This window comes from Siniperca chuatsi, linkage group LG16, assembly GCF_020085105.1.
Source record: "Siniperca chuatsi isolate FFG_IHB_CAS linkage group LG16, ASM2008510v1, whole genome shotgun sequence".
NCBI classification, from domain to species: domain Eukaryota; kingdom Metazoa; phylum Chordata; class Actinopteri; order Centrarchiformes; family Sinipercidae; genus Siniperca; species Siniperca chuatsi.
In genome coordinates, this window is record NC_058057.1 from 27,955,557 (window position 1) to 27,972,975 (window position 17,419).

At 45.5% G+C, this 17,419-nt stretch overlaps 1 protein-coding gene across 2 annotated transcripts; it reads right to left on the reverse strand.

The window, feature by feature from the left end:
• Nucleotides 1-478: 478 nt before the first annotated feature.
• Nucleotides 479-16,701, reverse strand: cpsf3 (cleavage and polyadenylation specific factor 3). Of its 2 annotated transcripts, XM_044168157.1 has the most exons (18): nucleotides 16,507-16,701; nucleotides 15,844-15,907; nucleotides 15,646-15,743; nucleotides 15,100-15,228; nucleotides 13,725-13,902; nucleotides 11,283-11,372; nucleotides 11,040-11,190; nucleotides 10,068-10,243; nucleotides 9,807-9,965; nucleotides 8,346-8,492; nucleotides 7,407-7,559; nucleotides 6,888-6,996; nucleotides 4,626-4,724; nucleotides 3,491-3,585; nucleotides 2,778-2,865; nucleotides 2,632-2,698; nucleotides 1,976-2,072; nucleotides 479-852 (listed from the first exon to the last, which is right to left on the reverse strand). In XM_044168157.1, exons 1-18 carry the CDS (start codon nucleotides 16,575-16,577, stop codon nucleotides 712-714), a joined length of 2,112 nt encoding a protein of 703 aa, XP_044024092.1. In that variant the 5' UTR covers nucleotides 16,578-16,701; the 3' UTR covers nucleotides 479-711. The 2 variants fall into 2 exon arrangements, with proteins under 2 accessions (XP_044024092.1, XP_044024093.1); XM_044168158.1 differs by lacking the exons at nucleotides 15,100-15,228; nucleotides 15,646-15,743; nucleotides 15,844-15,907; nucleotides 16,507-16,701 and adding an exon at nucleotides 14,281-14,286.
• Nucleotides 16,702-17,419: the final 718 nt, after the last annotated feature.

Consider the following 17,419-nt stretch of genomic DNA (forward strand, 5'->3'; position numbering starts at 1 on the left):
TGTTAGCGTTTAGCTCAGTACAGCCTCACTGAGCTCTTAATCACGTTGAAAATAATCTTGCTAGTTTTCCAGAGCTTTCAACCATATCACACAGTTGATCAGTGGACAGAGTTTGAGCTCAGTACCTGTAATGATTTCGGATTTAATGTTTTTATGATTACGTGGTTTTACTTTATCATCTTTTATTTTATTTGATCTGTTATGATTTCATTTCGTTACTTGTGATTCGGTTGAAAGCTCCGGGGAAAAAAAAGCTAGTTTTGTCAAACTACTATTTCCAAAGGTCAGGAATGAACTTTGATGCTGAAACAATTGAAAAAATAACAGTCAGATTAATCGATAATGAAAATGATCATTAGTTGCGTAGCTCCGTGGTTTGTATTGATCTCTGATTAAAATCAGGATTCGTTTTTAAACACAGAAACACCAACAAAATAAAACTTCACTCCTCAAATTAGATTCAGAAATCCACTAAAACTCTGACTGGACAAACGTTTATTTTCCTCGTGAAGAAATTATTTTAACATGACGTCCGTTTTATAGACGAATCACAAAAACAAGTAGAAAAACCACCGGACCGCCGGTCCGTCTCCTGAAGCGGATTCCTTTGGAATCGGTTTTAAACAAAGAGTTTGTCTTTGTTAGCGTGTTTCACATCAAACTGTCCTCGTCAGTCCACCTTCAGCTCCCTGAGGACAGATTAAAACTGCATCACTGAGGACAGGTGTCGCCGACAGGTGACCGCCGCCCCCTGCTGGTGACGTCACAGGTGGGGCTGAGGGCGTCGTAGAGCCGGTGGACAGCGACCTCCACCATCTCCCTCAGAGTCTCGTCCTCTGCACACGCCACCGACTGGAGGACGAGACAGAGGTCAGAGGTCAGCGCACAGGTAAAGGGCATTACGTCAGTTAAAACACCTTTAGAGACACACACACTGTAGTTTATTCTGCCTCCGCCCCACACACACCGTCCTGCTGCCCCAAACGCTCACTACAGCACCACATGTGGATTCATCCGCCGCTGGAAATAGTCCCCAACAGATGCTCTGTTTCCTCCTGTTGGTCTGATAAAAACTACAGCGAGCAGCTGTTTGAGGAAACTACTGAGCCTTTTTAAACAGGAAACTACAGATCTGTGTTTTTAAAGATCTTCAGCAGGAACCAATGAGCTCACAGCTGAGAGCCGCAGACAGGAAGTGAGACGGCACTGAGAGACGGACCGACATGTTGGTTTGGGTCTACACGTGACATTTGATGATAAGAAAAATATAGAACACCAGACTTTTCCTTTAACATCCAATAGTTGTTAACCTGCCAACTGTAGGATGTCCTACGAAGGCCACCGTACAGAGGACAAACCCTTCTGATTTAGGTAACAACATAACGTTTTCTCTGGCGCCACCTTCAGGACAAAATAAAGATCTCAGAACAGCAAAGTTGTCTCGTCATGTTTCTTCAATGCAACAGTTTTGTTTTCGGGCGTGTGATGAACATTTCAGCCTCATGGGGGCGCTGGTGTGTCTGTAGTTATACCAAGCGGACGACTTAAAGGTCCAGCATGGAGGGTTTAGCGGCCTCTAGTGGTGAAATTGCTGTTTGCAGCCATTTGAACACCGCTCGCCTCGCCCTCCCCTTCCAAAGGTGTAGGAGAAACTACGGTGGCCGCGAAATTTAACGAAAAACGCTAACGCCCCTGCCAGTGTTTGGTTTGTCTGTTCTGGGCTCCTGTAGAAACATGGCGGTGCAACATGGCGGCCTCCATGGAAGGGGACCCGCTCCCTCTGCAGATATAAAGGGCTGATTCTAAGGTAACGAAAACACAGCGATTCTTATTTTCAGGTGATTAAACACAAATGAAAACGTACTAATAAATATTATATTTCTGCCGCCGGCTGCTCCTGAATGATCCACGCTGGAGCTTTAAGAGACAGAAGATACAAACAGGACGTCTCACTCTGTTCAGACGTTGTACTCACTCTGGTTTCTGGGTCGATGAACGCGGTGACTCCGTCCACCGTTACGCTCAGGTTTTTACCGTCTTTGAAGTCAACGCAGTCGTCTCCAAACATGTCGCTGCAACACAGACAACATTAACAGTGTTGGTCGGTTTGTTCCTGTCACAGACTGAGAATCAGTCACCTCCACATCTGCTCATACAATAACCACTGTGATAAGCTCTTATTTTGAAATCTCTGCAGACGCTTCCTTCTTCTTCATTTGTTTCTCGATTCGATGTATTTTAACAAAAAGCTGTGAATGATATGAAATCATGGTGGCAGTTGAGTAAACTTTACTAGTTTTTAAAAGAGAACCAAGTCCAAAGAAACTTGACATTTTTTGAGAATAAATTGATATATAATAAACTAAAAACTAACAACATTAGGATCTGCTAATGTAAAGTCAGAGACTGCGGTTTTAAATCACTCTTACAAAGGGTTTGTTTGTATTATGGTGTGTGGAGTGCCAGACGGGTGGGGCTTCAGGAAGCATCAGGTAACAGATTTTAAAAAAAGACACTGTACTGACTTTAACGTAAGCTAAAACTCTTTGCTGGTTGTTAGTCAGACTCCACCCGGCTGGCACTGCAGGCAGAGTAAAACAAACGTCCACCAGGTGTGTGAACTGTACTTACTGCAGCATGAGCTCCAGTCTCTCTACAAACACCTCCATGTCAAACGTTTCTCTCTTGCCTTCAAGAACTGAAACAAACGTCAAACATTAAAGAGTCAGTCTGTTGATCAGAGTCTTTAAAAACAGCAGGTTGTTGTGTTTACTGACATTTCTGGGCGTTGGGGTTGGATTGGACCTCCAGGACCACCGTAGTGACGGCATCAGCGTACATGTCGTTGAGCGGGTTGGCGGTCCACTGAGGACAAAAAAAAAAAAAAAAAATCTCAGTTACTTTTAAACTTGAAGTTAAAAACACAGTTTACTTTGTTCATCACTTGTTTATAGCCGAGCTAGCAGCGCGTGGTCCGTCCTCCACTTCGGTCCACACTGAAGCATCTCAGCAGCTGATGGGGTTCCCATCAGCCTCAGCTGCACTCTGTGTCTACTGCTAACTAGCTAATGTTAGCATGCTAACACGCTAAACTACGATGGTTAAACATTAAACCTGCTAAACATCAGCATGTTAGCTTTTAGCTCAAAGCACAGAGCTGCTAGCGTGGCTGCAGTCTTGTTACTAGAAACATAATGACAAATACCTTATTAAGACATTTAATTATATAATAATTGATTAGTAGACAAACATGATTTCAAAAACACAGATTGTGTAATAATATAATAATATGCGCATATGTGCTAGAATAGAAAGATTGACAGACGTTTGCAGCAACAAAGGAAAAACTTTCATTAACTTGATTTATGTACAGAGAGTGAAATGTCTAATGTCTGACTGAATTTAGAAACTTGTTGTGGAGGGTTTTATTGCCCCGTCACCACTTCCGTTACAGACATTTGACAGGTTTGACAGAGTTTGCGTCTCTGACCTCCAGCAGCACCATGCCGGCCTCATGAACCAGAGTGATGCTCTTAAAGATCCTGACGGTGATCTTCTTCGCATCCTCCACCTGCTCCACGTCTCCTGAAAACGCACACGAACAAAATAAACATCGCAGGAGATCAACTTTAAAGGTCCGATTTACAGGAAGGACACGTTTATATCCTGTAGCCTTTTAAAGCGAGAGTGTTTCTGCGCTAGAATAGATACTAAATGTAGATTCCTGATGGTTTCTATGCAGATGACAGTAAACTAAACTTGAACGTAGTGGAAAAAGTATTCACATCATAAAACATAAAAGTCTAAACACCACATCTTCAGTATTATAGTATTATAAGCAAAATGTACTTAAAGTGTCAAAGTAAAAGTAAACGGCACTTTTGATGATACCTCCCACAGGTCGGTGATAACTGAGTCCTTGTTTTCTCAAAACAAGTTTTTAATTTAAATCAATTTGTTTCAAGCTACACACAGTCATCTCTGGAAACATTTTAAACAAGAAGAAATAATTCTTGTTGCTGCACCAGAATTATGAAAAATTAAACTTTAACTTTAACAACTAGATTTACACTGAAAACTGGTTGTAAAGAGTTCTTAAAGTCTTGTTTTCCAAACTAAAATAACTTGGTAAGGAGATTTTTGCACTCTTATTTTAGAAGTTGATCATATTACATGAAAAAAAACAATTTGCAAAATAATTAGTAATAATAATAATAACAACTTTAATTGTGTAACAAAGTGTGGAGTAAAAAGTACAGTGTTTCCCTCTGAAATGTAGTAGAGTAAAAGTATAAAGAAACTATTATTAAATATAATAGAAATACTTTAATAGTAAAGTACCCTAAAATTGTACTTAAGTACAGTACTTGAGTAAATAGTTTATATTCTTATTTTTTTTGTTTTTAAATTTTACAGATGACAAACTTGGATACATGAAAACAGGAAGAATACAAACAAGTAAGTAAATACGAAGAAAAACTTTTTATCATCAGGAACATTTTGGAGTTAACTGGTTTGAAAACTGTTCTCCTCCAGTAAGGAACCAGTAACTCAGAATAAACAGCGTGATGTGAGGTTTGAGGTGCGTTCAGGTGAGCTGTGAGCAGTCGGTGTTGTTGACCCACCTGCGAGGCTGCGTAGCTGGCTGACCAGCAGGGAGATGGGTCCGGTGTACGGGATGGCCTGAGTCTGCGTCACTGTGCTCATACACAGATCTGTGTAGTCTGAACAAAGAGACGACAACAACACAGTCACCAAACGATGAGGAAAACCACAGCACCTGAACACAACACGCAAGGATGTGTTCGGTGACGCAGCAAAACAAAAAGATGCGTAATCTGAAGTGTCAAACTAGAGTAATAACACGCTCACTCTGTGGTTAATCACAATCAGTTAATTAATTGGTTCAAATCTTAACATCAGTTAGTTTTGATGAAACTCCATCTGCTGAGAAAGACCATTAGATGCAGCTGAAAACTCCAGAAAAAGCTAGTGAGTAGACCTTAGGTAGTAGAGCTTTCACGCTCAATCAGCGATTTCATTTACATTTAAATTTGTTAAAAGTATCAGTAAAAAATGTATCATTAAATTACAAAAAAATGAATTCAGATTCAATATTCTGACTTTAGGCAGAAACGAGCAGACAGGAACTGCGACTGTCATAATAATAAATAACATGAATTAAGCTCAGGCTTTCACAGACTGACAGCTGCATTTTATTTTCTGTGGTTAATAACTTGAACAAAACTGAAGCTAACTTAGGAACGTCATAAACTGGACAATAAACTGGACTGGACTGGACCAGGAACACTCAGGCTGTTTACAGGAAGGGCCAGAGCCGCCTCTGTTTCCTGAGGAGGCTGAGGTCCTTCAACATCTGTCGGACGATGCTGAGGATGTTCTATGAGTCTGTGGTGGCCGGTGCTATCCTGTATGCTGTTGCATGCTGGGGCAGCAGGCTGAGGGTAGCAGGCTGAGGGCAGCGGGCTGAGGGCAGCAGGCTGAGGGCAGACGCCTCAGACAACAAACTGATCCGTAAGGCGGTGGCATTGTGGGGTGGAGCTGGACTCTCTGGCGGTGGTGTCAGAGAGGAGGATGCTGGGTAAACTACACGCCATCTTGGACAGCGTCTCCCACCCGCTCCATGACGTGCTGGTCAAACAAAGGAGCACCTTCAGCGGAAGACTCATCCCCCCACAATGCACCACAGAGCGCCACAGGAAGTCATTCCTGCCTGTGGCCATCAAACTCTTTAACTCCTCCCTCTAAGTGTCAGTCTGTATGACCCGAAGTCACTAAACTGGACATTGATCATTAACATCTCTGCAATACTTGAGATATTGTGCAATATTCTGTGTTTAATACTCCTGTGCAATATTTAGTTTTCCTATGTTAGTTTTTCCTATTTATTGACATTAATATTATTTACCTCCATTACTGCTGTGCAATATCTTAATAATCTCAATAAGCTACACTTAACTCGACAGTACATGCACCACTGCTTATTACTTATATTATTACATTGTATTATTATACTGTATTATCATCATCAACCGGTAAACCCACCTGGTACTTCATTTATTTTCTGACCTGTTTTATAGTGTTTATAGTGTATCATATTGTTTGCTAGTACTTCCTCCTGTGTGCACTGACGTAAAGGCGAGCTGCTGGAACAAAGAGTTTCCCTTCGGGGATCAATAAAGTATTTCTGATTCTGATTACTAGCCACCACATTGAATTACGTTGCTAACTAGCCGTTACATACAGCCATAGTGAACGCAGCCTACATTCGTCACCAGCAGATGCAGAGACTGTAACGTTACGCTTTCTGCTGAGATGCCGTTGTGGTCGGCTGGTTCGGCTTTACAACAGACGCACTGTGCAGAGTTTTCGTGGACACTTCCTGTCTCTTCTCTGCGCTGTTTTCTCTCTTCCTCCTCTTTGTCAGATCACACCAGAGACGCTCTGAACGTCTCTGATCACACAGCGTCAGCGCGTTGTGCGACAGTAATAATCGTCCGTGCGAAACGCAGTGCGCTGTATGTAATTATGCGGATTAAACAAAGCTTCGATGCAAATCTACAGTGTCTGTTAGAGATACTCTGCAGTGTGCAGGAGTTTCAGATGAATCGGGTTTTTACATGACGAGTAGAAATAAGTGGAAAGTGTTTCCTGATGTCTTTACTGCAGAAACTTGAAAGGACCCTTGTTGGAGAAACTTAATGTCCTAGCCCCTCTCCCTAACCTAAACCTAAACCTTAAAACCAAGCCTGAACCCAAACTGTCCTCACAATGTAGAAATGTCCACATTATGGTGTTTAAAAACTCGGTCCTCACAAAGATAGACATACAAGTACACACACACACACACACACGGCGTTACTGACTGGAGAGGTCGGAGGGCGTCACGATGTGATAGTTGAAGTTTCTTTTGATGAGGATCCCGGAGACCCTCTGACCCTGAACACACTTCCTGTCAGTCAGAGAGCCCATCACCTGCAGCAGAGCATGCTGGGAGTTAACAAGGCTGTATAATAATAACAATGATAATAATAATAATAACAACAATAATAACAACAACAATATAATAATGATAATATGGGATGGATACGGCGCCGCCGCTCAGCCTTGCAGCCAATTTTTTTCCAGTGGCCACTCGCGGTATTGCAACGAAAAAACAGCATTTTCCCCAAAGGCCGCCATTTATATTTGTAAAGCTTTCCTCGAGTCGATTTGAATCCTCATTGGAATGAATAGGCGCCATCTTTGGGTATCCAGCTCTATAACACATCCATGGGCTGAACAACACACTCAGCTGCTGACAGATGAAAACCTCATCGCAGAGAAGCAAACGAACTATAAAACTGATCTGACAGAGTTTCAGTATTCGGAGGAATCAGACGAACCTTTGCCAGTTTCTCTCCTCTGAAGTTCAGCGTGACGGCCTCGGTGTTTCGCGGGTTGTGGACTTCGATGTCGACCTCGTCGTTGTCTTCGTACTCGCGGATCAGAGCTGCTTTCAGACGGGCCATCTCGTTCTGCTCGCCGTGGACCAGAATCTGAAGACGCAAAATCAAACTGATTAACACACTTTTCTTTATTTAGAGAGATTTATGGAGCTCAATGCTAATGTGAACACGCTCGTAGTTAGCGTATCGACATGTTAATATTTGCATGTAACCTTTAGTATGTCTGCAATACTGTTAGCGTGCTAACATGCTAATGTTAACAACATTAACTGTGTTATTTTCTGATCTGAAGAACAGAACTCGGTAGTCAATAACAGAGTGTATCCTAGCAACAGCTGCATCACTAATACTGGCTTCATAGAGCTCGTTGTTTATCGGTCGCTGCTCTGGTTCGCTCTCAGCTCTCAGAGCGTCGCTTTCAGAGAAGAAGAAGCTGTAAAAAGCCTCTGAACGCTTCCTGCTGAGCAGCAAACAGCAGCCAGACGCAGTCAGAGAGCAGCTGCTGAACATAGCGGAGCATCTAGCTGCTAAAGAGCCAGATGTTTCCCTCAGCAGCTGCTGGAGACCAAACACAGAGCTGACGGAGAGAAGACCGGACCGACGTCCATCAGGAGACACAGACACGCCTCCTGATGAAGCGTCATGTGACTCTGACACGCCTCCTGATGAAGCGTCATGTGACTCTGTAGCTGCTGGAGGCAGAAATAAGCTGCTGGTCGATCACAAGTTGAACTTAACAGGTGAAGATACGTTAATGTTGCGTTCACTGCTTGTTTCTGCTGCGACCAGGTGGACAAAAACATCAGTTAGTGCAGCTTTGAGCCCACCTGACACACTGTGTGTGTGTGTGTGTGTGCGTTTGGGTCATGTGATTACCACGTGAGGAGGTTTGAGCGCTCTGATGAACTCGCTGGTCTGCTGGTAGTCGGTGTGAGCAGAGAAGGAGATGTAGTCCACGGACATCTTCAGAGGAAGCTTCTGACCGGACATGGTGGCGATCTCATCCGGCTCCGTCATGATGTGCTGAAACACAAACGTTACATTACACCACTGTAATGCCACGTGGCATTTTTCTCCCGTTACACTGAATTTTGAAACGATCTCCGAGTGTTTGAAAGGTCCGACCCTCTGATTTAGAGACCGTTTGTGTAAGTGTGGCTGACTATTTTGTAAATGGAGGCCTCCTGACAACAGAGAGCAAAAAAGTTGATCAAACGCTTAAACATTTCTAGCAAGGATCCCTGAAATTTAACTACTCTACATACAGACACAAATCATTTTTTACTTTACTTGCTTATCTGTTATAGCCTGAACGATACAGGATTTTTGAGGCCAATACCGAACTGATATTTGAGAGTTTAAAGGATATGATGATGATATACAGTACGCACGTTTTCTTTACACAACCAGGAACTTCCTGTTTTGTTACGTGGACTGACGGCACATGAAGTGTGAATGAGTTTGAATTTAACTACTTAACTAATTACTACATTGTAATGATCTCTCCTTTCATCCAGCTGTTGTCGGTACGTGTCCACGGGAGCCGTCATTTCCACGCTTTCCATTCATTGTCTATGTAGAAAGCCCTGCAATGCATTCTGGTAGCGCCGCAGTGCGTTTCGAGAGACGGGGCGTCACGTAGGACGCTCCTCATTCGCATCAAGTTGAATCTAGGCTCCTTTATGCAAATCAGGGGCGCCCAGCGCGACTCGCCGCCTCCGGAAAACTCCCGAAAAAACATCTAAACTAACCGTTGTCGATGTAAAATGAAGGCAGACTGCACGACTTCTTTCTCGCCTCAAACGTTTTGAGAAACACGTTTCGGTGAACTACTTTTGTAATATAAGAGGAAGTTTCCAAACGAGCCGCCACGTTGGTGCGGTTTGAAACCCGGGAGCAGACAGCCCACGAGTGAAAGCGTTCGTCCAATCGGGTGCAGCCAGGAAGCGTTTCCTGTTGTGTTTCAGGGAGTGAGAGCGCCTGTCAATCATCTATGGTAACATCTAGCGGCTCGCCTATCAAGCGTCCAATGTGCTGGGAAGCGGTGCGACCCCTCGCGTCCAAAAACGCCCCCGTCGCCACCGTTCGTCTCTCCGTCTGCAGTCTTTTGTCCTGCACATGCTCACTTATAAACAGCAATTAGAAACCCGGTTACGTGTAAACGTGGCCGAGAAATCAGCGTCCGCCAGGAGAAATCCAGATTACAGAAACCAGGATTCTTGTTTACGTGAAATCAGCTCACTGGAGAAACTTGCTTACTTAAGTCTCTCTGTTCTTTTACTTTGTTCTGTGTGAAACACTCTGGAACTGAAGCATGCTGGGAAACAGGAAACCCACCTTGGCGAGCGTCCCCTCCACACAGTATCCAGCGATGATGACTCCGTTCCTCTTGTCGGTGCACCAGCTCTCGAACAGCTCTCTGGACAGACCGCTCTGCATCATGCCGGGGGACGCCATCACCACGCTGGGGCCGATGTCGTCGAAGTGGTCCATGCTCTGAAACACACGGCGACGGGAAACAGGAGTAGAAAACAACTGCCGGGGGTCGAACCTGCGACTACCCAGCGATGCGACAGCCTACTGAGCGCGCTCACTGACCTTGAGGTTGCTGATGTGCTTGAAGACGAAGGGGTTGTTGATGTTGATGGCCTTGCGGATCTTGTCGTTCATGGCGTTGATGTAGGTCTGGTAGACGGCCATGCACTTCCTGGCCAGAGACGAGGCGTAGTAGATGGGGATGTCGTGCAGCTCCGGGTGGTTCTGCCAGTACTCGTCTTATTTAAACACACACACACACAGAGTACAGTGTGTGTGTGTGTGTGTGTGTGTGTGTGTGTATATATATATATATATATATATATACACAGTATAATATATACTATATATATATATATATATATATATATATATATATATATATATATATATAAATAAACATACAGGATTTTAAGATTGGGTGAAGGTGATGCCGGTATGGAAGTATATTTGTTTATTATAATTAATTAATTAACAATAATAATAAAGAATAATTTAATTGGAGCAAACAAAAATTTGAGATTGAAAGTTCATTCTTGGCTTTGAAAACAGACACTCAAGGTCCATTTAGTAGCTCGTTCCAGAGCTTTCATTCATATCACTCTTGCAGATGTTTAAATTTCCATCTGGCAGCAAGAAACATTCGATTTCGACTCCGAGATCAAAGCTGATCTGAACTGTTTGAAAACTCTACGGAGACGTCAGAGCCAGCAGAGCCAAGAGACTGCTGGGATCAGACCGTTCTCCCCAGGATGACCATGGACGCTGACTGAAAGCTCTCACACAGCTAAATGCTCCTCGCATATCTAAAAACATCAGAGCTAATTTTACAGTAGACAGTATTTCGGCTATTTTTAACTTCATTCGGTGACACAAGAACGAAACTTGTGTCCTTTACCACCGCTGATGGTCGACGTGAAATGCATGCTGGGATACTTGGGTGGAGCTTAAAACACTTCCTGTCTAAATGTGGACTTTGAACCGGGACGGTGCTCAGACGTTCTCACGAGGACAGACGGTGCCGGGTCATCTCACCCAGGATGAGCAGCAGCTCCTGGGCTCGTCCCAGAGCGAAGACGGGGATCAGACAGCGGCCCTCCCTGTTCACGATGTCATGGACGGTGTTACAGAAACGAGCCTCCCTCTCCTCTCGCTTCTCGTGGATGTGAGTCCCGTAGGTGGACTCCTGACAGACAGACGGACAGACGGAGACGAGCTTCGGTCACTCAGCGCTTAAATAACGCCTGAATCTAAATGAGTCTCTGCAGCTGCACTCACAGTGATGAGGATGTCCGGTTTGACGCTGGGGATCTCTGCCGCCATCAGATGTCGGTCCTCCTGACGAGAGAAATCTCCTGTGTACAACAACTACACACACACACACACACACACACACACACACACACACACACACACACACACACGATTAGCACAGGTGACCACAGTGAAACATCACGACGGGGAACTCCTATAAAAAAAAGGTGCTATAATCTTTTATATTCAGCAGGAATGAAAGGAAAGGTGTTGGAGACGGCGGTGAGACCAGCGATGTTGGACAGCTTAGAGACAGCGGCGCTGAAGAAAAGACAAGAGGCAGAGCTGGAGGCAGCAGAGCTTAGGATGCTGAGGTTCTCTTTGGGAGGGACGAGGACGGACAGGATCAGGAACGAGGACATCAGAGGGACAGCTCATGTTAGATGTTTCGGAGATAAAGTCAGAGAGGCCAGATCGAGGTGGTTTGGACGTGTTCAGAGGAGAGACTGTGAATATATTGGTAGAAGGATGCTGAGGCTGGAGCTGCCAGGCAGGAGGTCTAGAGGAAGACCAGAGAGGAGGTTTACGGATGTAGTGAGAGAGGACATGAAGCTAACTGGTGCGAGTGAAGAGGACGCAGAGGACAGGGTTAGATGGAGGCACGTGATTCGCTGTGGCGACCCCTGACAGGGAACAGCCGAGAGGAGAAGAAGAAGACTATAATCTTTAATATGTTGGATATTAATTACTATTTTTGCACATCTGAGCCCCGTCGCAGCCCGTCCTCACCCGGTCTTTCCTTACTTTTCCTCCCTATAGCCTTTTGATTAAACTATTGCGATTATTTTGATGGATATAACGATTAGGATTCACGATTAATGGGAATGATTCATTTTTGCATCGCCGTTTTCATTTTCACTGAAACAAACTGTTAAAATCCCGACGACGTGGCGTTTGTTGGTCCGTGCCAAACAAACGCGGTCTTGCGTCTGGAGAACCAGATGTGCCGGCCGGCGTCTCCGCAGCTCTTCGTCAGAAAGCTGTCCGTCACATCTGAGCTTCATCAGAAACTTGCAGCTCCTGCGATTTGGATTTCGCACTCTGCCGTATCGTGATTTCGATAATACTGCGCTGTAGTAGTCATAGTGATGTAACTGCAGAATATACCAGAGTAACAATAAATAAATAAATAAAAGGCAGTCAGCCCAGCGGATGATCGTGAATATTGATCAGTGGCTTTATGGCGGCGAGACAGGGTGAAAAAAAGGGTTAATAACAATATGACGATTAGGAATTATTAGTTTTTCCTTTAGTTAATCAGGAGCAAGGAGCTTTTAATATAATCAGAGTAAACTCGCCTTCACACTCCTTAAAATACACATCCATCAGTTCTCAGGCGCTAAATGTTCGGATAAATTACTCTTATTGGCAACATTAATCTCGATTACTATCGTAATTAATCGCTTAATTGTGCTGTCTGGGTTTTAGACCGCTGGTCGTTTTTACAGATATTTGCTTTATGATGATACGGCAGAGCATAAAATGTGGAAACTGACACCAGAGAAACGTCCCGATTGATAAATGAATCAATTTATCAAAACCGTTTATTAATTAAATAACTTTTCTTTCAATCGACTCGTCAATGAATCGACTAATTGTTTCAGCTCTGAAAAGTTATTCAAGTGAGATCAAAGTAGTGACGGTGCATCATGCAAGCAGCTCCAACACATGACCAGGCTGGTTTTTATCACACTGGAACAAATGTGATAAAAACGGTTGGAAACACTGTGATAGAAAATACTCCAGAGTCAAATCTCACTCATGAAACACTCAGCGCGACTCGCACGTCCAGAGGACGTCATCGTCTCTGACGTCCGTCCAGAATAAACCTCATGAATCCACTGAGACGCCAGAGAAGAAAGCCGCTGCAGAACCTGCCTGAGAATCCTGCTGTTTCTAAGTTTCCTTCAGTCTCACAGTGATCCAGAGACAGCTGTCTGTCCGTCCACGGGTCCACTGCAGACAGGAGCTGCTGACTGCTGGTTCGGCTGCTCTAACGGGACAGTTTGACCACATGTATAGAGGCTAAAAAAACAGGAAGCTGTAGCTCACAGTGTAACTCCCTGCCTCCATGGCAACATTATACTTCCTGTTTACGTCCCCCACAGTTTGGAACTGTAGTCAGTCTGTAGTGGCGTCAGTGTCTACGCTAGTTTGTGTTATATTTGTAGTTTCGTGATCTGGAACGCGCCACAAACCATAATGAGAATCTGTGTTGTGTCACAGATTTTTAGTTAATATAAAATCTGTGCGTCCGAGCGTTTCATTAATGAGGGACGACTGTCCACAAACCGAAGCTCTAAAAGAAAACACGGTGATGTGAGATACTCTGAAGGAGTAAAATGAAATGTGAGAGAGGAGGAAGGAAGCAGATCAGACAGGGTGGACTTCTTGGTTTGGACAGACCTTGACTCCGGCGATCTCGATCATGAACATGGCGGCTCCGAGGACGTGACCGGCGTGGTAACACCAGAACTTGATGCCGGCCACTTCCTTCACCTCGTGGAAGTTGATGGTCTCGATCTTCTCCATGCTCTCCTCCAGGTCCGTCTCGGTGTACAACATGTCGTCTGCTGAGATGTTACTGCAACAAACATCACAGATCCGCTTCACGACACAAGTATACATCACAGCAGCATTAACGCACGCCATGTGCACAGAGAAACACTAAACCATTAAACATCAAATACTGTCCCGGTGAGTCCAAGCCACTCTAGTTTGAGAGTCCTACCGGACTGTGACGCAGTCCTACCTCACCTTGACGCAGTCCTACCTCACCGTGACGCAGTCCTACCTGACTTTGACGCAGTCCTACCTCACCTCGACGCAGTCCTACCTCACTTTGACGCAGTCCTACCTCACCTCGACGCAGTCCTACCTCACTTTGACGCAGTCCTACCTGACCTTGACGCAGTCCTACCTCACCGTGACGCAGTCCTACCTGACCGTGACGCAGTCCTACCTGACTTTGACGCAGTCCTACCTCACTTTGACGCAGTCCTACCTGACCTTGACGCAGTCCTACCTGACCTTAATGCAGTCCTACCTGACTTTGACGCAGTCCTACCTGACCTTGACGCAGTCCTACCTGACTTTGACGCAGTCCTACCTGACTTTGACGCAGTCCTACCTCACCTTGACGCAGTCCTACCTGACCGTGACGCAGTCCTACCTGACCTTGACGCAGTCCTACCTGACCTTGACGTAGGTCTACCTGACTTTGACGCAGTCCTACCTGACCTTGACGCAGTCCTACCTGACCGTGACGCAGTCCTACCTGACTTTGACGCAGTCCTACCTGACCTTGACGCAGTCCTACCTGACCGTGACGCAGTCCTACCTGACCTTGACGCAGTCCTACCTGACCTTGACGCAGTCCTACCTCACCTTGACGCAGTCCTACCTGACTTTGACGCAGTCCTACCTGACTTTGACGCAGTTCTACCTGACCTTGACGCAGTCCTACCTGACCTTGACGTAGGTCTACCTGACTTTGACTCAGTCCTACCTGACCTTGACGCAGTCCTACCTGACCGTGACGCAGTCCTACCTGACCGTGACGCAGTCCTACCTGACCTTGACGCAGTCCTACCTGACCTTGACGCGGTCCTACCTCACTTTGACGCAGTCCTACCTGACCGTGACGCAGTCCTACCTCACTTTGACGCAGTCCTACCTGACCGTGACGCAGTCCTACCTCACTTTGACGCAGTCCTACCTGACCGTGACGCAGTCCTACCTGACCGTGACGCAGTCCTACCTGACCTTGACGCAGTCCTACCTGACTTTGACGTAGTCGGACAGCAGCCAGCGGTAGATGGCCTTGGTGGCGTGAGTCATGAAGGTGCGTCCTTTGAAGCTGGTCTTCTGCAGGAACCAGGGCAGAGCTCCACAGTGGTCCAGGTGGAAGCTGCGAGGGAGGGCACGTTTATCATCATCATCATCATCATCATCATCATACTGCCAGTTAACATTTGAACTTTTCTGAAGTGATTTTTCATTTTCATTCGTCTGTGTGCGGCTGTGCTCAAAAGGTTTTTCACCGATCTAATAAAAAAAAACGTAACTCATTTTGTTACTTTTTAATTACAGTTTCCTTTGTAGTCATTACTTTGGACTACAGAGTGACATCATCTGTTTCAGAAAGTTACAAAATGTGTCGCACACTGCAAAATGTCCTGCTCGCTACGTATCTTCAACAACCAAATATCATCCAACATATCAATATCAGGCTCAAAGATCCAGAATATATATATATGTGTGTGTGTGTGTGTGTGTGTGTTTGTTCTCCGGTTGCTGTGATGATAAATGAGCTTTCTGAACTCACTGGCTGATGAGCAGCAGGTCGATTTCAGCCGGATCGATCAGGTCGATGTACGGCAGAGCGTCCATTCCGTCCAGACCAGGATGGATCCCACAGTCCAACTAAACCACAACACACACACACACACACACACGTCTTTACACACTGAGCTGACTCTGCTCTGCAGATTTCAAAGCTTACAGCTGATGTGACGAAACGTACCATAATCTTTCGTCCCTTGAACTCCAGGATGATGCAGGATCGTCCCACCTCTTGTCCTGCTCCCCTGGACACAGACACACAGTGACACCATCATCCAGATGCTTAAGGTTTAAATCTTAAAGCTACAACTCCTCCCCAACTAACATTAACTAACTAAACTCGGCTAACCAACCCATCAGAACAAATAATAATAATAATAAACGCATTTCTGCCCCAGAGACACTGTAACCCCCGAAGAACGTAAAGCCAAACTCTATTCAAAAAACAAGCAATTTTAAAAAAACACTTTGTACATTAGCAAAGGCAAAAACATGCCAAATGGGTTATTTAATTTCAGCCAATCAATTACATGATCAACTCTGATTTTATAGAATCCAGCCAGAAGCACCAGATTTAAAGTAATCATCAGACGGATACCCGCAGTTTGTTCTATAAGTTAAAAACCTTAAAGTGATGTTTGGTACATTTGGTCTATGCCGAAATGATGGCTTGCCTCTGATGATTCGTTAAAAGTCTTAAAAAGCTCAAACTTAGCAATGGTTTTGCCTTTGTTGATAAAAAAGATGTACTAAATAAGGCTATTTGTGAATAGAGTTTGGTGTGAGAGCAGCAAACACGGAGGCTAGCTGGTAGAAGTCAGATAAAAGTTGTGTTTAAACTCACAGCGGGCGGATGAGCAGTTGGTCACTTTCCTCCGCGGGAACCGTCACGTCGGATTTACGTTTAGCTGCCATGTTTACTCTGATAAACCTGACAAATCTTTCACAAATACAACTTAATTCATAGCTAACGGTACTTCAGCCAGAGACGTTCAGCGCAGCTTAGCCGCTACGCGCGCTTGGTTATGGCGTCACTTCCGGCTCCTGCTGAAATCTCTCCGTGCAGAACAACTGCGTGTGGCGTCGGTTCTTCTTCTTCTTCGAGGTTTTACGGCAGCTGGCATCCACCATGTTGCATTACTGCCACCTTCAGGTTTTATTCTCCCTTAGTGTTAATGTTACCGCCGCCTTTCCAGCCCCCTCATCCTAGACCCCCGTCATCCCGGGCCCCACTCATCCCGGGCCCCACTCATCCTAGACCCCACTCATCCTGGACCCCCGTCATCCTAGACCCCACTCATCCTGGACCCCACTCATCCCGGGCCCCACTCATCCCGGGCCCCACTCATCCCGGACCCCACTCATTCTGGACCCCCGTCATCCTGGACCCCCGTCATCCTGGACCCCACTCATCCTGAACCCCGTCATCCTGGACCCCACTCATCCTGGACCCCGTCATCCTGGACCCCACTCATCCTGGACTCCACTCATCCTGAACCCCCGTCATCCTGGACCCCACTCATCCTGGACCCCCGTCATCCTGGACCCCACTCATCCTGGACTCCACTCATCCTGAACCCCGTCATCCTGGACCCCACTCATCCTGAACCCCACTCATTCTGGACCCCCGTCATCCCGGACCCCACTCATCCTGGACCCCCATCATCCCGGACCCCATCATCCCGGACCCCCATCATCCTGAACCCCACTCATCCTGGACCCCACTCATCCCGGGCCCCACTCATCCTGGACCCCAC

Excerpts from the sequence above, each read along its gene's own strand:
- cpsf3 (XM_044168157.1), bottom strand. The coding sequence starts at position 16,577 with ATGGCAGCTAAACGTAAATCCGACGTGACGGTTCCCGCGGAGGAAAGT. Across the intron at positions 7,560-8,345 it reads CGCTCAAACCTCCTCACGTG|ATTCTGGTCCACGGCGAGCA; the intron begins GTAATCACATGA and ends TTGCGTCTTCAG. Across the intron at positions 2,073-2,631 it reads AGACTGGAGCTCATGCTGCA|CGACATGTTTGGAGACGACT; the intron begins GTAAGTACAGTT and ends TCTGTGTTGCAG.